This window comes from Canis lupus, chromosome 23 (genome assembly GCF_011100685.1).
Source record: "Canis lupus familiaris isolate Mischka breed German Shepherd chromosome 23, alternate assembly UU_Cfam_GSD_1.0, whole genome shotgun sequence".
NCBI classification, from domain to species: domain Eukaryota; kingdom Metazoa; phylum Chordata; class Mammalia; order Carnivora; family Canidae; genus Canis; species Canis lupus.
This window is the reverse complement of record NC_049244.1, coordinates 28,714,537-28,741,926: the sequence shown is the minus strand read 5'-3', so window position 1 is coordinate 28,741,926 and position 27,390 is coordinate 28,714,537. Positions and strand designations below refer to the sequence as shown.

General features: G+C 36.1%; 1 protein-coding gene across 4 annotated transcripts in view; it reads right to left on the bottom strand.

The window, feature by feature from the left end:
- The window catches only part of ATP2C1 (ATPase secretory pathway Ca2+ transporting 1), a 135,644-nt gene that overhangs the window by 3,834 nt on the left and 104,420 nt on the right, over positions 1–27,390 (bottom strand). For all 4 annotated transcript variants that reach the window (XM_038570826.1, XM_038570823.1, XM_038570825.1 and 1 more), the window contains 8 exons: positions 23,233–23,283; positions 22,152–22,318; positions 20,710–20,778; positions 19,974–20,090; positions 19,012–19,159; positions 18,222–18,317; positions 16,941–17,082; positions 14,952–15,076 (listed from right to left, as the gene is read on the bottom strand). In XM_038570826.1, the coding sequence (XP_038426754.1) occupies positions 14,952–15,076; positions 16,941–17,082; positions 18,222–18,317; positions 19,012–19,159; positions 19,974–20,090; positions 20,710–20,778; positions 22,152–22,318; positions 23,233–23,283 (915 nt within the window). The remainder of the gene's footprint in view (positions 1–14,951; positions 15,077–16,940; positions 17,083–18,221; positions 18,318–19,011; positions 19,160–19,973; positions 20,091–20,709; positions 20,779–22,151; positions 22,319–23,232; positions 23,284–27,390) is intronic.

Genomic DNA, 27,390 nt, shown 5'->3' with positions numbered 1-27,390 from the left:
AAGCCCAGCATCACACTTTCCAAGTGCTGACTGGCAAAAACACAATCTTACTTGTTTCTGAAGTTTTCAGCCCTAAAGACTGGCTTCTGTTTCAAATAAAGAGTTCTTGAAATAAGGAAATTTTTGTTTATTTTAGGAGGAGCGCCTGGGGGTCTGTACCAAAGTTCTTTTTATGTTTCTAAAGAGATGGTTATCCAAGAAAAAAAAAAAAAATCAATAAAGCAGTCATATGCTCTATTTTTGATATGTGTTTTTCCAATTGTAGATCTAATGGGGACTACCAGCACATTAAGTCCTTTGTTATATAAAAATTTTCTTTTTCTTGATTCCTGCAGTTGGGGGCCAATGTGGAAATTACACCCAATATGAGTCTCTTACTTCCTGGCTTTATTATTAACACTGCTTTTGCAAACCACCAGCCTTGCATGAAAAATCATTTCTACTTCCACTTTGGCAAGTACCTGGCTTGATAGGCACCAAACTGAAGAGTGTATGGGCTACAAAGTTTAATTAAAAGTCAACTGAATTTTATCATTCATCTTTTTTTTTTTTCATTAAAAGGAGTTTTTCAAGCAAAAAGACCCTCCTTCAGTAGACACCGAAATCAGGTTCCCTTCTCTAGCCATTGCAATCAGAGCCATTCACTTGAATTACTCATCCTTTTAGAGAAGGAGTTAGAATCTAACAATGCTCATTAACTTTTACTCTGACAATTATGGAGTTACCTCATCCAATTATAGGTCTTCTCCTGGATATATAAGTGAGAGGTCATAGGCACTCCAAGGTATCTGAGGGGTTTACCAAAGAAATAGGACATAGTACCTGATCCCCAAAGTCATATTTAGGTAAGCTGCTTGGGGAAGACAACACATAATGAAATAACAAGGACATTTTATAAAGCAATCTGTCAGCCACAAAATGGCAAAGTGCAGATTGAATGCTCAATAAAGAGACAGCAGTCACCAGGATGAGGAGAGGTTAAATCACAAGATTCTCAGATTTGGCTCTGAGCCTGGGTTTTACTAGACAGGGATGTAATTCAGAGGAGATCCTTGGGCCATGGAAACACCTCTGTAGGTTACAAATTCCATATTCTATTTGGAAAGTTTGTTTCCTATTTTTCACAAGTCTTTAGGTCTTGCTTTTTCTGATTCAATTCTAGCTAATGAAAGCTCACCTGAGGCTTTGGAAATGTAAGTCTCCAATTAGCAGTTTAAGTACCAAAGGGACTCTGGATAGTTTTTTAAAATGAATAAATTTTAGTAATAAAGTTGGACAGAGTAAAACACTACACTACAATCATGTTCTATCTAGTTGTAATAAAGTTACTTGAACTTCATTTAGACAAGCCCTTTTTGAGATACCTAGACCTAGAAAGTTTAACTTATATATCCTGTAACTATAAACTCTAAAGGCTTTTCAAGATGACTGATCATGACAAAAAATTCAAATTAGTTTTAGTATTTAAGTTTAGATTTCTAATTCAAATTATAATTTTAGAAGATAAAGACCTTTCTAAGTAGAAAGGTTTTAGGATTATCTTTTCTTTTGTGCATAAAATAATGACTATTCCTCAGTTACCCTATCTGTAACATAGGGGATCAAAGTAGTTCAAATTGTTACATAAAGACAAAATGACATGTACTTTTAAGTTACATCATCCAGTGCCTGGCACTAGAAATATGTAAGGAATGCCAGCCAATACTGTTAACAACCACACAAGAGCAAAGCACCCACACCAAGAGCAAAGCAAGGGATCTGAGGAGGAGAGAGAGGGGGCTGGGCAGAAAGATCAGACCATGACACCAGTGGTTACTAGAGCTAATGCAGAAATTTTACAGAGACAAGGAGATCAACACCACCAAATATGGGCTAACATGGGAAGGGCAAGAACATGAAAACATTAAAACAACTTCAGAGTTGGCTGGCTAAACCACACTAAAAGGCAAAGTGCCAAGAGAATGTGAATAGGCAGCCAAGTTCAACCTTAGAAAATAATGAAAAAAGACCAGAAGGAACTATCCCTGTGGGTATATGCACCTCCTTGCCATTTTTTCTTATTATCAAGGACTCTTCTGTATTGTTTTTAAAATCCAATTGAAGAGCTCTGGGTATGTTTAAAGAAAGGAAAAAATTGAGCACCTGGATGGCTCAGTCGGTTAAGCGTCTGCCTTCAGCTCATGTCATGATCTCCCAGTTCTAGGATGGAGCCCCACATCCTGCCTGCTCAGCGGGAAGCCTGATTCTCCCTCTCCCTCTGCCACATTCCCTGCTTGTGCGCTCTCTCTCTCTCTCTCTCTCTCAAATTATAAAATCTTTTCATAAATTATTTGAAAAAAAAGGAAAAAATTAGTAGCAGAAGAGACCACTTCCTATGAATTTCCTTTTCCTACAACTGCCAGGGTTATATACTGGCCTTACTCCCATAATCCTAAGGAGGCCAAAGCAAATTTCCCCCTTTAGTGAGCTTTCCAGAGTTCACTGGGTGCCACTCTCTAGCACCTGTTATTTGGATGGCTGGCACACCATCAATCCACGAACAGCACCCAGAAAGTAGTCACCCCCAAGACTAAAAAAAATAATTTCACTTCTGTAAAAAGACAACTCTCACTAGTATCTGACTCCAAACAGATCAACCTAGTATTTTTAGTGAGGTGGATATAGGGTACTTGGTACACTTTAAGTGTCTTACACATTGATGCATTCAGTCGACAGCTAAAAGTGATTTTGCATCTTGTATCAATTTGAAATTAAATATTTTGGGAAGTAGTTTTAAAAAGATGCCTCCCCACTTTCAGCAACTGCTTTCTAAACCATATACGGTAAGCTGCTTCAGTATTTCTTTCCAGGTCTGAAATTTGCTAAAATCCAAGTTCATCCAAATATAGAAATTCTAAGAGGACCTCATGTTGAGGAACGTTTTCAAATTCAAAGGCATGACTGAACCAGGCCATGTACAGTCTGTTAAGATGGGAAAAACAGATAAATGAGGTAATACATGGAAAAACATTTCCAGGTATCTTATGCTTTGGGGTGCAATTGTAAATGGGATTGACTTCTTAATTTCTCTTTCTTCAGTCTCATTGTTAGTGTATAGAAATGCCACTGATTTCTGGGCATTGATTTTGTATCCTGCCACGCTACTGAATTGCTGTATGAGTTCTAAAGGATCTATACCCTCAAAACTATAGAACACTTCTGAAAGAAATTGAAGAAGACACAAAGAGATGGAAAAATATTCCATACTCATGGATTGGCAGAATTAATATTGTGAAAATGTCAATGTATATAACCCAGGGCAATATACACGTTTAATGCAATCCCTATCAAAATACCATGGACTTTCTTCAGAGAGTTAGAACAAATTATTTTAAGATTTGTGTGGAATCAGAAAAGACCCCGAATAGCCAGGGGAATTTTAAAAAAGAAAACCATATCTGGGGGCATCACAATGCCAGATTTCAGGTTGTACTACAAAGCTGTGGTCATCAAGACAGTGTGGTACTGGCACAAAAACAGACACATAGATCAATGGAACAGAATAGAGAACCCAGAAGTGGACCCTCAACTTTATGGTCAACTAATATTCGATAAAGGAGGAAAGACTATCCATTGGAAGAAAGACAGTCTCTTCAATAAATGGTGCTGGGGAAAACTGGACATCCACATGCAGAAGAATGAAATTAGACCACTCTCTTTCACCATACACAAAGATAAACTCAAAATGGATGAAAGATCTAAATGTGAGACAAGATTCCATCAAAATCCTAGAGAAGAACACAGGCAACACCCTTTTTGAACTCGGCCACAGTAACTTCTTGCAAGATACATCCACGAAGGCAAAAGAAACAAAAGCAAAAATGAACTATTGGGACTTCATCAAGATAAGAAGCTTTTGCACAGCAAAGGATACAGTCAACAAAACTCAAAGACAACCTACAGAATGGGAGAAGATATTTGCAAATGACATATCAGATAAAGGGCTAGTTTCCAAGATCTATAAAGAACTTATTAAACTCAACACCAAAGAAACAAACAATCCAATCATGAAATGGGCAAAAGACATGAACAGAAATCTCACAGAGGAAGACATAGACATGGCCAACATGCACATGAGAAAATGCTCTGCATCACTTGCCATCAGGGAAATACAAATCAAAACCACAATGAGACACCACCTCACCCAGTGAGAATGGGGAAAATTAACAAGGCAGGAAACAACAAATGTTGGAGAGGATGCGGAGAAAGGGAACCCTCTTACACTGTTGGTGGGAATGTGAACTGGTGCAGCCACTCTGGAAAACTGTGTGGAGGTTCCTCAAACAGTTAAAAATATACCTGCCCTACGACCCAGCAATTGCACTGTTGGGGATTTACCCCAAAGATACAGATGCAATGAAACGCTGGGACACCTGCACCCCGATGTTTATAGCAGCAATGGTCACAATAGCCAAACTGTGGAAGGAGCCTCGGTGTCCATCGAAAGATGAATGGATAAAGAAGATGTGGTTTATGTATACAATGGAATATTACTCAGCTATTAGAAATGACAAATACCCACCATTTGCTTCAACGTGGATGGAACTGGAGGGTATTATGCTGAGTGAAGTAAGTCAGTCGGAGAAGGACAAACATTATATGTTCTCATTCATGTGGGGAATATAAATAATAGTGAAAGGGAATATAAGGGAAGGGAGAAGAAATGTGTGGGAAATATCAGAAAGGGAGACAGAACGTAAAGACTGCTAACTCTGGGAAACGAACTAGGGGTGGTAGAAGGGGAGGAGGGCGGGGGGTGGGAGTGATTGGGTGACGGGCACTGGGGGTTATTCTGTATGTTGGTAAATTGAACACCAATAAAAAAAAAAAAAAGAAAAGAAAAAAAAGGATAAACCAAAAAAAAAAAAAAAAAAAAAAAGAAAAATAGTGTACAAAGAAAAAAAAAAAACCTTTCCAGCTTGTTTCACTGGATCTAGTTTTCAGGGAAAAAAAAAAATCAAATTTCACATGAACATGTTGCAATGCACATGCAATCACATCACTTTTATTCCTAACCAGTCTTGATAACATTTTAGGCATCTGGTTAAAATAGCAGAATCTTTCAATATTTATATATTTATGTATATACATATGTGTACATGTATACACACGTATTTTAAATAATCTTCTAATGATTTTGGAGACACTTGGGAGATTTCTGTGTATAATGTATCTCACTGGTCATCAGGATCAGGAAACACCTAGGAATGTTTCAGTTTTTTTAAAAAAAGCTGATCAGAATATATCAACTGAGTTTTTGATCATTTATGACTGAATCATTTATGACAAAATTATGGCATAATGCGAGTTAGCATATAAACTAGGAAAACTCGTCTCTGTGTTTTTAAATATAATTGGTTTTTTGAAGGATTAACTGAGGTGCTGTTTCTTCTTGAAAAACTGCCATGCGTCTATCTGGGCATTATTCTCCCTATATCTTCTTCTGTCTGATTCATGTGTGTTACACATTATGGGAGAATAAATCAAAGGATGTTGATGGGGATACCTAGGTGGCTCAGGCTGAGCACCTGGCTCCTGGCTAGGTGTGGCTCAGGGCATGATCCCGTGGTCTCAGGATTGAGTCCCACGTCAGGCTCCCTGCCTGGAGCCTGCTTCTCCCTCTGCCTACATCTCTGCCTTTCTCTTTCATGAATAAATAAATCTTAAAAAAAAAAAACAAAAAAAAAAAACAAAGGATGTTGACAGGGAAAACAAAGTCTACTGTCTATTATCTCAATGCTTGCTAACATGAATACAGAATAATAAACTGTATTTCATGATAAAGGAGAGGTTATGTGGATTAATCCACCTGTTGGAAGAACTTGCTGTGATGCGGAAACTCTTTTTTGAGTAAATATTTATCACATCACTCTGAAAAAAAAAATGGTGTTTGTAAATGTGCCATTGAGAATTGCTATAAATTATTGTTAAAATTGCTATGGTGATAACAGCATTTTTATACCTTCATAAAATACTGGCAGGAACTCTCTGTCTTCAGATTTTCTATTCAGTTGTCATCATTTCCGTAGGATGAGGTGTAGTTGGGAAGTTGGGGAACTTGGGATTCTGTTATGGATATGCTGTTAGATATATCTTTTAGGCACTTAAGTAGAAACATCTGCTGGGCAGCTGGATATGCCTGAAGCCTAGGTTAAAGCCTCTGAGTGTTGAGATTATAAAGTGTTTTCCTCTTCTTCTATTTATTTATTTTTAAAGATTTATTTGATTGTGCATGAGTGAAAGCAAGCCAGCACAAGTGGGGGGAAAAGGGGCAGAGGGAGAGGAACAAGCAGACTCCCCGCTGAGGTTCAATCCCAGGACCCTGGGATCATGATCTGAGCCCAAGACAGATACTTACCTGACCAAGCCGCCCAGGTGCCCCCCTTTGTCTTCTATTTAAAAACATCTCCAATGAGGGCGGTCCCAGTGGCTCAGCAGTTTAGCACCGTCTTCAGCCCAGGGCCTGATCCTGAAGAGCCGGGATCAAGTCCCACATCAGGCTCCCTGCAGGAAGCCTGCTTCTCCCTCTGCCTATGTCTCTGCCTCTCTGTGTCTCTCATGAATAAATAAAATCTTAAAAAAAAATCTCCAATGAGTATGTTGTACTATTTTATGACCAGAGAGAGGTAAGAGTTGATGCCTCTAGAAAGGATGGCATCAAGAGAGCAAGCTTCTGATGTTCCCTTGTCTTGTCCCAAGAAAGTATGGAAAATAAGAGGTAAAAATGGTGGGTTGAGAAGGCCCTTGTTGTTGACATCTGAGAATGGTGATATCCATAAGCCCAAGTTTCCAATCACAAAGTACTGTAGTCCTTCAAGCTCTCATATGTACGTGAACAGTCGTTTTTTTAAGATTTCATTTGTTTGTTTACTTACTTGAGAGAGAGAAAGAGCCTGCCTGGGGTGACAGGCAGAAAAGAATGAAGAGATAAAGAATGTCTCAAGCAGACTCTGCACTGAGCATGGAGCCTGACACAGGACTCAATCTTATGACCCTGATAACAACCTGAGCCAAAATCAAGAGTGGACGCTCAACCGAGCCACATGGGCACCCCACTAACTTTTTTAAAAGACAAACTAAAGAAACTGACCCTATTATAATAATTATAATTTATGGGCAGCCTGGGTGGCTCAGCGGTTTAGCGCCTGCCTTCAGCCCAGGGCCTGATCCTGGAGCCCCAGGACTGAGTCCCGCGTCGGGCTCCCTGAATGGAGCCTGCTTCTCCCTCTGCCTGTGTCTCTGCCTCTCTCTCTCTCTCTGTTTCTCATGAATAAATAAATATTAAAAATAATAATTATAATTTCATAAAGTTGTAAGTCTGACAGCCAAGGGTGGTTTGTCAGAGGAATCCACTGAGAAATATTATTGCAATTTTACCTTAGAAATACAATAAATACTATGCAAATATATTCTGGTTTGGAACATTATGTTCTGAGAACATACAAGAGTGCATTTTGCCTTAAGATTGTGCTGATAGGATATTCTGGTTTGTACTATTACTAAACTTTGTCTTCCCTAAACAGAATAACATAAAAAAGCCTACTCAAATTAAGCTTGTTTCTGTGTTTGTGTTAGGAAGAAACAGCTAATGAGAGAGAGCCCTCATTTCTCTTCTATGTATGATAAGGAGCATAACTCAGATGGGAAAGCAGATCAGAACACTCTACCCATTCATTATAAAAACAAGAAGCCTTGGTGATAAGGTGGAACCAGTAACAACTGGCATGTCCTCCCTGTTGATGATAATGTTCTGAGAACAGACTAAGACTCTCTGACTTCCTCCATATAGGAGCCTTGGGCAGAGACTTAGAGCTGAGTCACTGACATTAAATCTGGTATCAAGTTCATCCATCCCAGAGATAACATCCTGTTGGGACACTGGAAGGTAGAGAAAATTGATGCCACTTCCTGTCTAGTCTACTGAATGCAGTGGATGGGCCTATTTTCCTCTTTTTGAGTATCTATAGGAATAGGCAACCTTTTTCTGTAAAAGGCCAGAAAGTAAATACTTTAGGTTTAGTGAGCCATATGGTCTCTGTTACAACTACTCACTTCTGTTGTGGCATGAAGTAGTGATAAATAATACATAAATGAATGTACATAACTGTGTTCTAATACAACTTTATTTACAAATCCAGCAGCAGACTGATTTAGTTTGTCAATCCCCAAATTAAATCAACAGCCCATGTAGGGAAGTATTAAAATGTTTCCCTAATTTGCAACACATCTAACTAAATCATGTGCCATCCAGACCTACTCCATAAATACAGTCATAAATTCTAATGCAATCCTATTATATAACCGTATTGAATATGAGAAACATGAAAACATAATTCATTTGTAACTTCCTAAAACTGATTTATTAATGCTTAAATATAAAGTTTTTCATGTCTTTCCTATCAAGCAAATAATTTTTACAATCATCTATTTGGTTGGGGCCTGCTATAAATGGGCTCCAAGGATAATATTTTGAAAGACCTGAGCAGCCCTGGTGGCACAGCGGTTTAGCGCTGCCTGCAGCCCAGGGTGTGATCCTGGGGGCCCGGGATCGAGTCCCGCATCGGGTTCCCTGCGTGGAGCCTGCTTCTTCCTCTGCCTGTGTCTCTGTCTCTCTCTCTGTGTCTCTATGAATAAATAAATAAATAAAAATCTTTAAAAATATATATATTTTGAAAGACCTGCCTAATAAATTTTTTCGTATTATGCTATTAAGATGCAGATGTGATGAAGAAAAGCATGTTTTCAAGGCATTTTAGTATTTTCTTTATGACCATAAGATGGCACCAAATTGTTATTCAACTAACAAGCACTTTAGCATAAGAAAGGCCTTAATAAAAAATTGTTTTTAATATAATTGAGTGGATTAGTATCTAAAAAAAAGAGAGAGAGTTGTATTAAAAAACACATTTTGTTTAGAGTTTAAAGGCTCAGAATCCAAAATGGATCTCTAGGTTTATGAAGAACCATTTGTCCAATTTCTGGCACGATGTGCTTTGTTAAGACTATGAGGTATGGATTCTACTTAGAGGGTTACTAAGTAAAACAATGCAATTATTGCTGAAGAAATGGTGACAGGACAACCCTGATTTAGATATGAAATGCCGTTTTGCCATGCCTAACAGTCATGGGACCAGCAGAGAAATGTGGGGCTTTGCCCAGAATATGTCAGTTTGGTTACACTTAAACAAAAAGGGAAAGAAATGGCAAAGTCAGGCATGTACAGTAATCTATCTGCATATGAAACAATGTCTACCTGGGGTAGCTATACCAATGCAGGCAGTTACCACACTCACAATAGCAGGTTTAGGTTAGAAAAGAATTTATAAAGATCAAAACTAATGGTTACTCAAAGTTCCTCCCCAAACTTCACCACTTAAATCTATTTTGAACGAAAGGAAGCAATTATATCAAATTTCTGGCTATATTTATCAATGCGGTGGCTTGAACTTAAATTTTAATGCTTTCTAAAATAAAATTGCATAACTTAATGCCCAAACTTATGGATGGATTTATTCTTCATAGTATTTACAAGAAACTGTAACACACACACACACACATACACACACACACACACACACCCCTTTACAGTAATCTGGAAAGGCCACGCTGATTGGCTCTTCAGCTGGGTATTGAAGAACAGGTAAAAATTCTAATTCTCAAAACTGAGGCAGAGGAAAACCGTTTTAAGTTGAAGGAATACTATCCAAAAAGACTTCTAAGTGGATTGTGTTAGAACACTGTGCGGGATATGAGGCTAGAAAGATCCAAGGAAGAATTACGACTAAAATGGAAAAGAAAAAGCAAAACATTGCTTTCTATTCTCCTGCCATAAATCTCTCAAGGCAAGCAGCTGCTTTCTAGCGTTAATGTCATTCACTGAGTCCATTTCCACACCCAGCAAACTTCAGTCTAAGCTACCCAGTTCTTTGCTTATTTTCTCTCACCTCTTAAGAAAGTGTCTTACTGCAAATATAAAAAAGATGTGCTCCCAATATTCAGATCAGTGTCTTCCAGTCAGTAATCTTAACAGATTCATCCTGAAAGCTCTGTAACAGAGGAAGCTGAAATCTTATCTTTTCCCCTTGCATTCTGAATGTTTGCTGAACTTCACATTATTATACTAAAAAAACTACTTTCAAAAACTTTCATTCTGTCAAAGCCAAGTTTCCATTCATTTATTGCTTTATTTTTAGCAGAAGGATAATGCCTGTAACAAGAAATTATTTTCCTACATTATACTTTGTCAGCCATGGCTTTAAGTCATATTGTGCTAAAACCTCATCTAACATGTCCACTGGGAAATCTCAAGGATACCACAGACTTCAATTTCAAATTGACCTGTGTCGCATTAAAGGCTGCTCAGCTTCAGTAATTCTCCCAACAGCTCTATTATCTAAGCCAGAAAGCCCAAAACAGGTATTTTCCACATTTTTCTTTTCTCCCACCTGGTCATGTCAATACTATCTCCTAGAAGACAGAAACGCCATGCCTTTCTTTCCATACTACCACAGCTCAATTAGTCCCTCTACCACTTAAGCTTTTACAATTCTCTTCATCAGTCTCCCTATTTTGTCTTTACAATCCACCCTCCAGGCTTCCAAGATAAAAATCCAAACTCACATCACGCTCCTGAAATCTTCCAGCATGCTACCACTCAAATGTCTTTACCCTTCACCACTAGGCTCCTGACTATCTGTCCAACTCTTCACATTATATACTTCCTCCCGTAACTGTTTCAAACTCCTTGAGGTTTTCATTTGTTCCTTCCAGCTCTCCACCAACACCTCTAAAAGGCTGTGTAATTGATTGCAATATTCTGCTGCTTCTAGGCTGAAGATTCCTAACTTAAGGTTCAGGTTCAGATGCTACTAGTTCTAGGAAATTTCTCTGACAACCCCTTCCCATGAAGCTGTTTCTCTCCTTTGACTGCTATAACTTTTGGGGCAGCATTTACCACTATGCCCAATATATATCATATTGGTCTCCAGGTTAAGACTCAAGGATTATACAGGACATATACTTATGTAAGTATAACTACTTACTTATGTAAGTATATGTCCTGTATAAAAGAGATCAGAGGGATCCCTGGGTGGCGCAGCGGGTTGGCGCCTGCCTTTGGCCCAGGGCGCGATCCTGGAGACCCGGGATCAAATCCCACGTCAGGCTCCCGGTTCATGGAGTCTGCTTCTCCCTCTGCCTATGTCTCTGCCTCTCTCTCTCTCTCTGTGTGACTATTATAAAAAAAAAAATAAATAAAAAATAAAATAAAATAAAAGAGATCAGAAAGATTACCAATAAGAAAGATATACCTTTTATGGGTATAAAAGGTAAAAAATGTTTTTAGCATTCTGAGTGTGGTTACTGCTATTACATAAAGCCTGTATATCCTGAAGGGGGGAGGTTTTTTAAGTTGTCTAGTTTCACTTTGTTTCATCTCTGGATGAAACTCCCCAAAGGCAAAATATTACCTCTTATTTCTTTATAAATCTAAACCCTACAACAATATTTGCAGTCTATTTTATCTACATTAATATCAAGGACTGGTTAACCATTATCCATTATCAATAATAACCAACTCTGAAAACCAGAAATGAAAATAAGGTTGTTTAACAAGAGTTAATAGTCATATCAAATACTAAGCTCAAGGAAATCTAATTAGGAGGATAATCTGCTTGTCCAGTCACATACCAGTAAGAATTAATATTTACCCACACCATGTCTTAATACACAAATAAGTTGTTTGGACTGTAACTTAGTCTAAAAAGGCATTTCAAAGAAATACCAATGTCAAGGGAAACTTCCAGTAAAATGTGTGGTGGGGGGATCCCTGGGTGGCGCAGTGGTTTAGCGCCTGCCTTTGGCCCAGGGCGCGATCCTGGAGATCCGGGATCGAATCCCACGTTGGGCTCCCGGTGCATGGAGCCTGCTTCACCCTCTGCCTATGTCTCTACCTCTCTCTCTCTCTGTGTGTGTGACTATCATAAATTTAAAAAAAAAAAAAAAAAGTGTGGTGGATTCATCTTAATGTATACGTATTTTCAAAATAATGTGCAAAGACCACTACTAACTTCCACGAAATCGCTTATTAACAGTTCTATTCCTTGCTAACTCTGTTCATGAGCTCTTGAAGGGCAGGAATGCCACCACCATTTTATTCTTAGCAAACTCCAGGTACTAAGTAATAGTTTACTGAAATAACAATTTATCCATCCAAGATTTTGCTTAAATCATATGTGGAAGTAAAATGCAAATGAACTGCCAAGTGACAAAGAAAGCAAGGTAAAGTTAATTAAGGTTCTTGGGTATGATATTGTTTGCCACCAATTCTTTTTCACTGAGAAACTATTTTAAGAATGGCCAATACTCACTTTATGTCCTGTATAAAAGAGATCAGAAAAATTACCAATGAAAAAGATATACCTTTTATGGGTATAAAAGGTAAAAAATGTGTTTTAGCATTCTGAGTGTGGTTACTGCTATTACATAAAGCCTGTATATCCTGAAGGGGGAGGTTTTTTAGGTTGTGTAGTTTTACTTTGTTTCATCTCTGGATTGTGCTAGCCCCAGTACAAATGTGAGAGAACATGCTAAGCCTTGTTTCTTTGCAACTAGGAATTATCTACCTAGGTAAATTATTTCAAATTCCTTTCTTTTCTTCCCAGATGTTGAATTACTTTGGGACCAAATAACTTCAAAAGGTAGTCTAACAGCAAATAATCAAATAAGTTAGTATTTTAATTAAGGACTCTAGAAAGTCCTAGGGCTAGGAAAAGGGATAAAAATTTAAAATTCAGATACTAGCATGTTTAAATTATAATAATTTGGATGATATACTATGGAAGATACATATACAAATAATCTAATTTGTTGTTACATTACAGAAAATTGAAACCTGGATGATATCTGTATTGTACATTTCACTTTTTAAATCACAGATTCTATGCATTATGAATGAATACTGCCTAGTTTCTGTATCTTCTACATCCATAAAATTTTAATGTCAACAGTCCCGACTGGAAGGTAATTAACTTATGAAAAAAAATCATTTTTTTCTTTTGGTTCAAAATCAAATGAAAGGATAGGCACATTTATTTCATACGAGTCATACTCTAAACCTAAAATGGAAAGCAAAAGATTGATATGCACTTAATAACATATTTCAAGTCTTTGTAACAGAGAAAAAAATCATACAAAATTTAGGTATGAGACATCACGTCTTAAAGATAAAGTTGACTAGATAATGGTTTCTATGTTCTACCTAGTGAGAAAAATGTACATTTGACTATTGAATCTTGAAGGGTAAAGTAGAATAAATTTCAGACATCTCAACTCCTTATACTCAACTGTTTCAATTACAAGGACTCAAAGAATAGGTATTTTTCCTATCATTAATAAGAATATTTCAGTGCTAACACTAGCAGGTTAATATCGGTGATAAAAACTAGAGAGTGGTTTATCCTGACAGTTAAAAAATGGAGAGTAATTATAAAATACAAAACTCAAAAATTTCAAGAAGAAATAAACATTTAAGAATTTGAAACCCATTTCTGTTTCAAAGAGAAGTATTTAACAGGAAAATGGACTTCTAATTTTGAATTTCTGGCCCAAATTTGCCACAACAAACAAAAAATAAATTATCTACACCTCACCAAGCTATTATAAAAACTGATGGCATTATATGAGTAAATCCAACTATTTCTCTAGCATGCTCAATGAATCAAAAGAAAAGCAGAGAACAAATAATAGAAGTCCAAGAAGGAACAGGCTCAGGACAGTGCTGCAACCTAAGCCAAAGAAGCTGCAGATACTCAAAGAGCAAGGCCAGTGCAGAGTCTTCCATGTATACCCTGGTTCATAAGCCATCTATTTGAGTTTGGGGCATTTTTATTCTTTAAGTATAGCATTCTATACCTCCTAAGAAAGATGCTTAAAAATATACACAGAAAGACATTAAGAAAAATAAAATTCAATTATTCAGGTGAGGTACTTGGATTTATATTTAGGGGATGACGAAATGATACTTGACAAAATGTATATTTATATTTAACTCAAAAAAGAGGCATTAACATGTTCATATAATCTGTTATATAAATTTTAGCCCAATCACTCTTAAATACTTTTCATTCTATGACTATGTGTTAATTACAACAAGGCTACTCTACCTAGAATGTCACTTGATAACCCTGTATTAATATTGCTAGACCAAAGACTCATAACTTAAAAAAAAAAAAAAAAGGAACCATTTACACTTACTAAGAAAAGCAAACATTTACTTCAAATTGCAGTATAGGCTTTTCAATCACAAAAAGAAAGAAAAGAACAGTGATCTGACAGTGGTCACATCCTGTGCAAAAAAACTTGATACAAAAACAGTAACACAAGGTGTCTGAGCTGCTTACATTGGAGGGGAAAAGGAAATACAGTAGCTGAAATATGGCACTCCTGGGAATCAACTTCTAAACCAGTAGAATGCCTTTGAAATGATTAAATTTATTTGTGTATTAGTAAGAAAGCCCCACCACCATAAATAGTACAATATTTAAAAATTAAAAAAAATTTAATCTATCTAAGATAGTGTATTTGTACTGTTAGACCTCTTTAAGTGCAGAAGGTGGTTCATGTTTTGCCTTTTTTTTTTTTAATTAAGTAACTGCCCATATGCTTTATAAAGTTCCACTCAATTGCAAAAGCCAATTTAAATCAAGAAATATGTTATCAAAGTTGCATAATTTCATTTGGGACTGCCAGCAGGTTAAAGTCTCAAATCAAGTCTTTAACATAACACTCATTTTTAGTCAATGAAAAGTTAAAAAGTTCTCAAATCTTCATTATCCTCTTGAACTTGCCCTTCTAAATGATCCTCAGACTGCAATTCCTAGTTTGCAAATAAAAGAATGCAATATGCATCATACTTCAAGAAAAGACGACGATGTCGAACTAACATGCTTCTGGATCTTTTCCCTGCTCCTCTCAACCTTCTTTATAATTTCTGCTACTACACACACTGAAGAGGTAAGACCCACAAGAAACAGCAAATCTGCAAGAGAAAATAAGAGATTTCATGGATTTTACTTCATTCATATAATTCTTTGAAACACAGTTGCAAAGCTAATAGCTTACATTTTTCTAGCATTTTTAATATATATATATATATTTTTTAAATTTATTCATGAGAAACACACAGAGAGGGGGGCGGGGCAGAGGCACAGGCAGAGGGAGAAGCAGGCTCCATGCAGGGAGCCCAACGTGGGACTCCATCCCAGCTCTCCAGGATCAGGCCCTGGGCTGAAGGCGGCGCTAAACCGCTGAGCCACCCGGGCTGCCCCTTTTCTAGCATTTTAACTGAACTTTTAAAATACTTTGTTTCACAACCATTCCAGTAGGTACACAAAATTAGCCTGTTTAAAAATGAGTAAAGTTGGGCAGCCCGGGTAGCTTTACGGTTTGGCGCTGCCTTCAGTCCGGGGCCTGATCCTGGAGACCCGGGATCGAGTCCCACATCGGGCTCCCTGCATGGAGCCTGCTTCTCCCTCTGACTGTGCCTGTGTCTCTGCCTCTCTCTCTCTCTCTCTCTCTCTCTCTCTGTGTGTGTATTCTCATGAATAAATAAAATCTTTTAAAAAATGAGGAAAGTTAGGCTCAAAAATGAATTATGTGAAGTCATATAGCTAGGAAAGGCAGCAGCCAGAAAACTAGAACCCACTTGTTATGACTACTCTCCCTGAACCACAGCTTCATAACCATTAAGTCACGCAAGAGTTGTTTTATATTTAATAGATTACAGCCTTTTTCATTTTAATTTGATTGAAAAATGCCTATCTAAAGATTACCTAGGAATTTCTATCTATTCCATTTGAGAGCCTAGAAGAACTCATCATTAAAGACCATGTCTTTGGGGCACCTAGGTGGCTCAGTCAGTTAAGTGCCAGACTCTTGGTTTCAGCTCAGATCCTGATCTCATGAGTCATGAGATCAAGCCCCAGTGATGGGCTCTGCGCTCAGCGGGAGTCTGCTTGGATATTATCTCCCTTTGCCCCTTCCCCTACTCATGAGCGCGTGCTCGCTCTCTCGCTCTCTCTCTGAAATATAAAACAAATCTTTACAAAACAAAATTAAAAACAAATAAAGATTATATCTTTACAGTACTATACACACTATCTCATTCTTATTCATTGCTTGATAAATTGCAGGTGTCTCCTTAAAACCCCACTTTTTATAAAGAGGAACAAGTATAAAAACGAATTTAAAAACTGAAATTAAATGATTTCAACTTCAAGGTAAATTGTAACTTACAGCATGCAACAAACACAGTGAGACTGTATAACTTATTTTCATAAATATCCCAATTAACTTAAAAAAACACAAGAATTAAAAGTAGCATTACCACAAAACACATCAGTCCTCACCTTACACAAGATCAATTTTTAAATGTACTGTATCATAATACATTTAATACATACTATGTGAAAGAATAATGTCTGTCTTCCACAGAATATTAATAAAATTTTCTTTTAGGGTCAGGCTGTTATTTTGTAAAATAAGAATGTACAAATTAGCAAGTAAGAATACTGAAATATTAGTTTACTGAAATTACAATTTAAAATCTATTTTTTCTTCATATAAGATTGAAAAGTTATAAACTACACTCTTTAATAAGTTTTCATTTGCTATACTTCAAAAGCAGCAAATACAAAAAAATTACCAAAAAAATTAAAGCCTAGAGTTAAGCAAGTGACAACTCCCTAAACTTCTGCAAATGAAAACAGAACATTCCTTTTTCAAATCAACTCATTTTTTTAATCTCACTTTTTAAAAGGAAATTTTTAGTAGAACAAATGCCTTAGAAAATACAATAATTCATCTGAAATATATAAATTATAAAAAGATAACATTTTCTTTACCCAGAATACTTAGGCTCTCGGTCTGAAAAACTTTCTGAAGTGGAGGAAAGTAAATAACTAATAACTGTCCCATGATGGATCCAAGAACTGCGTAGCAAAACATTTTATTACTGCAGAGTCCAATCTCAAATACAGACTTGGTCTGTTGGCAGAGCAAAGAGTTCAATTATTATTCCTTGGTCACTGAAACAGCTTCTTAATTAGCATGATCCTCTCCAATTTTTAATAAATTCGATTGAACTCCACAATGGCAATACCATGAAATCTCTTAATTTTAACTATTATTTTGGAATAAAGATAGAATAAAGGTACAGTTTAAAGTAGCTTCTCTTTATCAAGAAAGCTTTCTCTACAAAAGTGACGCTACAATAACAACAATATCAACAAGAGATCACAGAAAGAAAAGTAACTTCCTTTAACATTCTAAAACATCAAAACTTTATTTGTATGATTATTTTGCTAAATCATTTCTATCTATTAGGCTAAGATAATCTAAAAGCCTTTCTTAAAGAATAGAACTAGTTCTATGTGTACTAAAAATGTAAAACTGCCTTTCATAAAACAAAAAAATGAATACCGTAGCTTCTTCAAAACTTAATCTAAATTAAGAAAGTATTCAGAAAGTCCCAGCATGTCAAATGGTAATAGATATAATTGAGGATTTATAAGGTACTCTAGAATTAAAATGAAGAGTCAGGCCTCAAGATGGAACTAGTTTTCAAGAAAAATTATGCTCTGAAAAACTACTACTAGGTTCTAGCCCATAGCCCATTATTTTCTATCAAAACACTTTAATCAAGAAAAGGCAATCATATCTTAAGATACAACATGGGGAAGAAATGCAAATTTAAAACGTCCTAAGTTCTAACACACTGACAGAAATAATCAAAATACATTAATATGCTCAAAACTGTTCTTGTACTTCTAACAATACTTTCTTCTAATATGAGACTAATACCATCTTAACAGAACCCATGAGGTTTGTCCAATACTCTCAGATAATATTAGCTTGAACCTATCTTAAGGCTACAGATAATAAGAGAATGCAAAGAAGAAAAACCAGGCAATGAGACCTGTGGTTTACTTGGATCTTCTGGTCAAACGTAAGTCTATCTGCTCAAATGCCCTATCCCTATTATGACACGTTTGTAGGTACATGTTCATAGGGAAAGCTATATCTGGGGCTATATTCTGTGGCAACAAAATCAAGCAAAGCTAAAAACCCATAATCCTTGCCTACCCTACCAGTTGAATTAGTCAGCTAAGATCACCTAAGCTTACCTGGGATCTGGAACTTAGTGCATTGAACATATCAAAAAACACAAAGCATGTGAAGGTCATTGTCGTGTCTCGAGGTGTTATCACATTGTCTCGTAGCTGTCAAGAGGAAAAAATGGTTGTCAGTGGCTGAATTTAATGAAGAAATACTGCATGCTTGTAAAAGGTTATTTTTTTCTTTGCTTTAGAATAAAATAACTTTAGTCTAAGATATAAAACATCTAAGCTCCCTAAACATATATGCCATTTAAGTATGCCATTTCAGTAAATCACTAAAGAATAGTTGTAATCTAAATAAAGTAAAAAGTCTTTTACAAACCATATATTGGACATTGAAACAATTTTCTTTTCTGATGAAATAAAGTAGCAATAGATTCAGATTTTCTAATTTCTCCCCAAATATTTTTTAAAGATTTTATTTATTTTTTCATGAGAGACACAGAGAGAGAGGCAGAGACATAGCAAGAAGACTCTTTGTGGGGAGCCCGATTCGAGACTCGGCCTGAGCCAAAGGCAGACGCTCGACCACTGAGCCACCCAGGTGCCCCTCCCCAAATATTAATAGACTCATTTTTTTATTGTACTGTTATGTCTTTGCAGATTTAAACTATTCTAATAAATCAATCAACAATTTTATTAATAATAAAGACTGAAACCCAACTATTTTTAATGTCTTTGTTATCTTTTCCAAAGAGCTCTCCTAAATTCCCAGGTTTCTGTGTAACACACCAAAATAACTGAGTCCTATCATACAGAACGCATGCTATTAAGACAGCTTATCCAGTGAGTATACCTCCCGCCAGAAGACAAACAAAGTCCCACAAACAATGATTATTGATGAAACAAGTATTTTAAGTATCAGATTTCTGGTCAAAATGCTGTCCTTCCAGTTGCGTGGAGGTTTACGAATGACATCTTTATCCACTGGCTCTACTCCAAGGCTTCAAAACAAATAGAAAAGTGAATTACTTTAAAGTTTTACGGTTTGGATTTAGCACTTTTACGACCTCATTAACCTCAATTATCCAGGAAATTAAATGTTTTCTTATGGAAACAAAATGTTGAATCGTAAAGAAAAGCTTGGCTATAATTACTCAAAAATAACCAGGGATTATATCACTCTTCTCTCTTTTACTTCTATTTGGCATAGTTTGATGGGGGATTGAGGGTCAAATTTCAAAAAATTGTCCAATTTCATTTACATATAAGTTTGCTTATTTCAAATATGGCCTGAAATATTAACCTACTGAGTAAACTGTGAAATACCTTTCATGCAAGGAGGTTTTGACTAGGATGATTTATTACGATGGCCATCGACACATATCACTCCATGACTTTGTCTGCTGGAAAGCAACATCTCTGGCCCATCTAAATGCTTAGATCCTTTAATACTTTTCCAAAGTCTCTAAAATTGACAACAGAACCCACTAAACACTAAACTCGGGATTTCTCCATTACATCCCGTGCTTGGAGACAAAAGCTTATTTCCTAAGGACAGGGACTGCACCTATTCCCTGGTCTGTTCTCAACTTAAGAAAGGGCATCCAACATAATGCAAAAGCTCAGATCCATGACACATGAACAACACTCAAAGGGAGCAAATGATATAAGCACACATCATACAATTTATAACAAACATGTTGCTGCATGAATAGATTTCTAATGCTGTCCATGAATGAAATTTTAAAACTTAATCATCAAGATACCACACCTTCTTTGTTTTTCTTCTAATATATGCATAAAAAAAACTCTTACCTCTGAGCAGGAGGTCCATCCATAATTATATTGATCCACAAAATTTGCATGGCATTGAGAGGATTAGGAAAGTTCATTAATGTAGCCAATGAGATTAAAGTTAATGCTGCTATACTCCTGTTGGAAAAAAAAGAGTCACTTAAAAAAATCTGTCAGCATAGTATAATTCTTACTACTTTTATAATACCACTTCTTCAGTATTTGAAAATCTCATTTTACTACCGTGCTTTTAAAGGAAGTCTGTATTTCTGAGTATCCTATGCTTTGTTTGTGTGAATATTTTGAAGCCAAAGGTTAATAAACCTTATAACTACAGCATTTAAATAAAGGATTTCAAGATGTTTAGATAACAGAGGAAGATTTTAAAAATTAAGTTCGAATAGCTGTTACTACATAATTGTTAATAGTTTCAACAATATTTTGGCAACTGTTTTTTGACTCCAGAAAAGCCCTTCTACTTTTGGAAAAAGATACTAAGGAAACCCATGACACTGCTTCCTTAGTTACTTCTGGAGCTAGTAAATAAACCACAAATGTTTACATATTTTGATGATGATAAAGACATCATGTTTTTATCATGCCATTTTTAATTTTAGGATAGAATTAATTTTCATTTTGGAAAATTTACATATGAACAACACTCAGAGCCCAGAGGCTTCTAAGCATTCTGCTTGAATTTTATTTCTCATATAATTTATCTATAAGATCCATGGTGATAAACTCCTTACAAACTTACGTGCTCAGTTGGAATCTAACAAAATTTTTAATGTTATTATAAATCCCTTTACCCTCTTCAATTGCAGACCTGAAATTAAAAAAAAAAAATTAAATGAGACATATTACCACACAAAAATAAAGATATATCTATCTTACTAACATTCTAGAACTAATTCTGAAAATAAATTTGCAATTGATATACACATGTCACTAAAATAATCTATTAATTTTCTTCACATGAATAAGATTAGAAAAAAAATACAGAAACATTATTCTGGTAAGGAATGAAAGTCCAGCTTGGGAAGCTCTACCTGAATTAATTTAATTACACAATATTAAAATTCTTATTCTTAAAGATATTTCAACATTAAAATCATACATTCTTTCTACACAAGAGACTATACTACACATTTATAATACTAAAATAGTGATCTTTACCTCTCAATTTTCTTTTTCTTAAAGGTACAATATGCATGCATGGTAAGGGGTTAAACTAATGTATGTCAGGAATTATTGGTAATAAGATATATACGAATTATAGAATTTAAGCTACCTATTGCTCCTATACAAAATCAGACATGTGCTGTAGCAGAATTATATAGAGAATATAGTTTACAAAGATACTTAAATTCTCATTTGGTTGAATCTAGTAAATTATGTGTTTTTTTAAACAACTTCTCCATTCTTTCAAGATTTTTATACAATTCTAAGAATGGAAAGAAAAAAACCTCTATCCCTACAAGATTGTGTCAATTCTGAGTTCTGAGCTCCCACATGCTCCACTTTTGGCCACTACAGGTTGATGAAGTATGCCAGGCATATAATTAGCATGAGTCACTGAAATGAGGAAGACTCAGGTTACCTGACAGATGATTATCAGATAACAGAATTCAAGTGACTGCCACCTGAACATTGCACAACTGACATGATCAGATATTACATAAAATCTTAAATCCATTAGAAACCATAGCTGAAGGAGACAAAGTTATTTAAACTTAGTAACTTGTATCACTAACAGTATGGTAAGTGTCCTTATGTCCATAAGGAAATAGGTATGGATGAACTTGATTACTTTTAATACTGATTGTGAGGCCATGCACATGCATATTTCTAATAGCCTGAGTTTAACTAGAATAAAGGCCCCATGAAAGTTTACTCCTGTACCACTACACTGATGGCCAGAAAAATGTGACATCTGTCTGGCACTCAGGAAATATTTCCTAAATGAATGACTCTGCCATTTATTATGTCCTTTCTATTCCATACAAATAATTTTCTCAAAAACTATATACTAGGCCATACATAAGATTAATTCATTCTAGTAAAATACAGTTCATCCACTGCTGAATATCCTAATAGACTGAATATCCTAATTCTTTTCCAGTTGAACTCTCTGGAGATGGAGTGCAGAAAAAGATGGGACAAAATTCTCTGATGCACATTCACTGAAATAAAACTTACATTATGGTTTGGAAATCATCGTCCACAAGGATCATGTCTGCTGCCTCTTTGCAAACATCTGTGCCAGTCTGACCCATTGCAACTCCAATGTCTGCAGCCTTCAGAGCAACTGCATCATTGACTCCATCTCCTGTCATGGCTACAACCGACCCATTCTTTTGTAGAGACTGGAGTGGGAAGGGAGGATTCTGATAAAAATGTTGCTTCCACAAAGATAAAGGGATCAACAACTCTTCTCTATTTTGTTCACATAATAAAGATTGGAAATAATATGGACCACTGACTTTTCAACAAACTTCAATATATGGAAGTCTTAAGATACAGCTTAGAAAGAGTTGCTATTCATATTCTCATGTGCAAGAGCTATGTCTAAAGTCTAATCTAGAGTTAATTACACAGTGGCACTCAGGAACAATTTCGCCTTGTAGGAAACATTAGGCAATGTCTGAAGATATTTTTTATTATCATGACTTTGGGGTAGGGGTCAGGGACTGCTAAACATCCTATAATGCACAAGGACAGCCCCTCACAACAAAGAACCCAGTCCAAAATGTCAAATAGTGTGAAGGCTGAGAAACTCTGAACTAATACAAGGGAGGTCTATGTGATTAAGAATTTAAGCCCTTTAACTAATGGATACTACATCAGTTGCTTTCTATATACCTCACTGATTAATATAAATAATGAAATATTTGAAATACTCTTCCCACTCTCCTAACATTTCCTTTTCTTGTTGTATTAAGTTTCTAAGCAATTACTGCTATTTACACTGGGATGATTTGACTATGGACTCCTGTCAGAACATAATGTCTACACTGTTCAACTGTTTAAAGAAGGTTGTGTTGCAGATATTTCACTAACATTTTCTTCTACATCTTCCTTTGCTAACTAAATTCTCTATTAATGCTTCCATTTCAAGCTCAAGAAAACAAAAACAAACAAAAAAACCCCACCTCTTTTGTTTCACAGTACTTCCAACTTTAATGCTCTTATCAATATTCCTAAAAATCTAAGTATAATGAAAGACAAGAAGTAGCATTTTGGAGACAGAGATAAAACAATGTGATTCTTAAAGACCCACCTTAATAATTTTCATCTTGTGCCTCGGACTAGCTCTGTAAAACACCGCTACCTGTTAAAATACAGGATACACTAAAAATCTTCAATGTTAAAAAATATCTGATGCACTTGTAACAATAATTTTTTAAATTATCAATGTAAATTGTATTTACTTTGTAGAGATCAAGGTTAAATAATATACCATATGTTTGTTAAGAGACTCATTTCACATGGTCATTTCAAACTTTACCAATGTTATCCGGGGAAATATGTAATCTAAACAAATTATCTAATTTATCCCATGTTTAAGCGCTGAAGAGAAAACAGCCTTATTCTAGAAATATTTCAGAGATGGATAAAGGAAAAACTCTCTTGCATTTATCTCTTCATCACACTGGCAAACAAAAATGGCCGTTTCCCTTTGTTCTGTCAGGAAAGATAAAGAATAGCTGTTTCTCAATGTCTGTAGAGTCTTTTTGTTGTTTTTTTTTTTTTTAACAGTGTCAAGTGTCTACTTCTCTTTTGTTCCTGTTAATTTAGATTCTCTTCCACTGTATCTCCAACAGTTTTTATGATCTTATCTGTCCAAGCCATGCATTTAATCGCTTTTTCTGATTCCATCTCCTGGTCTACTAATACCCCTTTGCTGTACATCAAAGGCAAGCATCAACAACATCCCCTGTATCCTCCACTTTTCCCCACTGTTTTAACCTCATTTGTCACAAACCAAGGACATCCCTACGGTCCTCTCAAATATTACCACTAGGTAAAACTAGACAGGGGTAGGTGTCTTTCATTCTCCCTTCTTTATTCACAAAACTCCAGTTTTGAATGTCGCATGAGACTATACTTACTACTAACTGCAGGCATTCACTGCTCTAGGTCGGTCCCCAACGTTTCACAAAATTTTTTCCAGATTTTTTAAATAAATATGACACTGTATTAGCTTGATGTGTACAACAGAGTGATTCGACAATTCTATACATTACATAATGCTCACCATGATATGTGTAGTTATCAGTCACCATATCACCATTATTATAATACCACTATTTTCTTTATGCTGTACTTCTCATCTCTGTGACTTATTTAATTAGCTCCTCACTGTCACTTTTCCCAACATTTCCAAGTCATGGTGATTTTAATATCTACATAGTACACCATTCTCTTCCCTACTATACTAGAGGATTAGTTCATACTAAGTTTTCTCTCCTCATACTTTCAATTCATCCCCATCTCCAACCTCAATCTCAACTGACAACCTTGCTTCCCACTTCAGAGGAAACAGAATCAGAAGAAAACTTCCATAATTCCCACCAATACAGTACCTGTATCCAGGCACCATCCCCTCCCTTCTCTTTTATTACAGATGAACTGAATATGCTCCCAGTGTAGGGCAAATATTCTACCCTCTGACCTACTTAAAATCATCGCTCCAGAAATCCTCCTCCTTCTGATATCAATATCTTTTCCTCACTGTTGCATCTTTACCATCAGTAAATAACATGCTGTGATTTCTTCCATTTAGATAAAACAAAACTAAAAACTTTCCTTCTCACTTCAGCTGCCACCCTTTTCTCCTTCTCTTTATAGCAAAACTCCTCTGTACTTGCAGTCTTCCGTTTCTCTCTTCTCATTCTTTGCTGAATCTATTAAAATTGGGCCGTTGTCTTCACACTGCTCTGAAACTCCTATTCAAGATTACCAAAGACTTCTCACACTGCTAACACTATCGGTCATTCTTCTTCTGACTTAACCTTTCAGCAGCAGCCTAACATAGATGGCAATTCCCTCCTCCTGAAACAATTTTTTCACTTGGCTCCCCTGACTACCCTATATACTCTTCTGGTCTTCCTTCTACCTTTCCGGCTACTCCTCTTCCGTAGGTTCCTCCAGACCTCCCTAGAGTCTGAATGTTAGAATATTCCACAACTTAGTTCTTAAATTTCCCTATGTAAGAGGTCTAAGAATCCCCTACTTTCTCCGTAGGTGATCTCATCCAGCCTTACAGATTTATTTTTATGCATTTTTGTCCCCAGCCTCAATATCTCTTCTAAAATCCAGACCAATGAAATTAATCCAACTACTTTTTCCACTTTTCCTCTTGGAATTCTAAGACTTAAAACTATCACAAACTGAACCCTTGTTATTTCCCAAAATACATGCTCCTTCATATCCTCTGCTAATGATAAATACATCCTCATAGTCACTCAGACCCTATTTTTGGAAGCCATCCTTGATTCCTCCTTTTCTGTCAGATGCCACAAGTAGTTTAACAGCAAATCTTACTGGCTCCATCCTCAAATAAATCCAGAGTTCGACCTCCTTACTCTAAACCCATGGGGCCAATAACTGATTTTCTTATTTATGCCCTTGCTTCCTGTGCAGTTTCTTCTTCACACAGTGACCATAATCAAACTGTTAAAACCCAAGGCAGATTACATCTGTCCTCTGCTCAAAACCTTCCAATGACTTCCTATCTCCCTCAGAATGAATGTCAAAGTTGATTACTACCTACCAAGTCCTGCATGAAGTGCATGCCTCTTCTTCCTCATTTGTCACCCAAACTACACCTATGCTGTCCTCCTCATCGTTCCTGAAACAAACCATGCACACTCACCTCAATGTCTTTACCCTTATGCTCCCTCTGTCTGGAGTGTTCTTTCCTCAGATATTATATGGCCTGCCAGTGAGGCCATTTCTAGTCATGTTATCTAAAAATTTCAATCTACCTCTTCAGTCATTCATCTCTCTCTTCCCTGCTTTTGTTGGTGCTCATTAGCACTTATCTGACATAATGTTATATATATATATGTGCTTATCTTAAACTATAAGCTCCATTGAAGGCAGAGATTTTTGCTTCATACCTTCAGTCCTCTATAAATACAAAATGAATTAATCATTGAATGACTCTTAGTACCATCACAGACTGTTCAAAGATTCTCTCCTAATTTTAATAAAGGTCTAAAATAAATGAGGATCATTTTCTTAGGCAAAAGGCTCAATTTAACTGTAATATCACATTTCTACATATGGCTAGGTCTTCTAAGTACCATGAATCACATAATTCATATTTGGAGAACATATTTCCTATAAAAAAAATTCAAAAATTTACTCAGACTCTTTAGTGTGTCTTTAAAAAAGACTCAGCTACATACTCATTGAAAGTATCCTACTTAATGGGATGCCTGGGTGGATCAGCAGTTAAGTGTCTGCCTTCCCCTCAGGGCATGATCCTGGAGTCCCAGGATCGAGTCCCACATTGGGCTCCCTGCATGAAGCCTGCTTCTCCTTCTGCCTGTGCCTCTGCCTCTATCTCTCTCTGTGTCTCTCATAAATAAAATCTATAAAGAAAAAGGAAGTATACTAGTTATCTTTTAAGTGAAAATTCTACATTACTGCAGAAATTAATCATGTAGTACACAGTGAAGTACAAGAGTGTTTAGCAAAGATTGTAGATTTTACAGAATATTTAAGTAAAAGGCTAATTACCAATACTCAGGTTGAACAGAGTAAAATTTTGCCTTTAGGCCACTGCAAATCATTTCAAATCATTCCATTATAACCACTGTGGGTTATCACTGACAGTGGCAGTGAAGATGTAACTATTGGACTGAAAGCGTATTTCTTTTATAATAAATTACTTGACATGCATCCAATAAACCTACCATTTGATATAAGATTTTAGCATCTCAAAGCTTTGATGGCAACTCAAAAAAAGGAGTAGCAGTTTTCAGACTAAGCAGATCTCAATGCAAAACTGAAGACTCACTTCGTGTTTTGCATGTGGTACACAGTGAAATTTGTTCCTAAAGCACCAGAAGGGCAGGTCAATCTCCTTAGTTGACTAAAAATACTAGATTTAGTGACACAAAATTATGGGCTAAATAAATGAGATTTAAAACAAAACAAAACAGAAAGGACTAGCAATTGAGCTACATCACTGTATCACAGAGCTAGGATTAATTAGGAGTAACTCAATTTCCTCTATTCGTAATCTTTTCGCCTTTATATCTGTTTCTCTACCTGGAAAAAAGTACCAATTAAAGGTAAAAGCACACAATAAAATCACTGTAGTTTGGGAACAAGAAGGGAGAAGACAGGATGAAGACAGGATGGTAAAAGGACAGTGGAAAATAAGTCATGTCAGAAAAGGAGAGAGTTTAAGGAATAATATGGG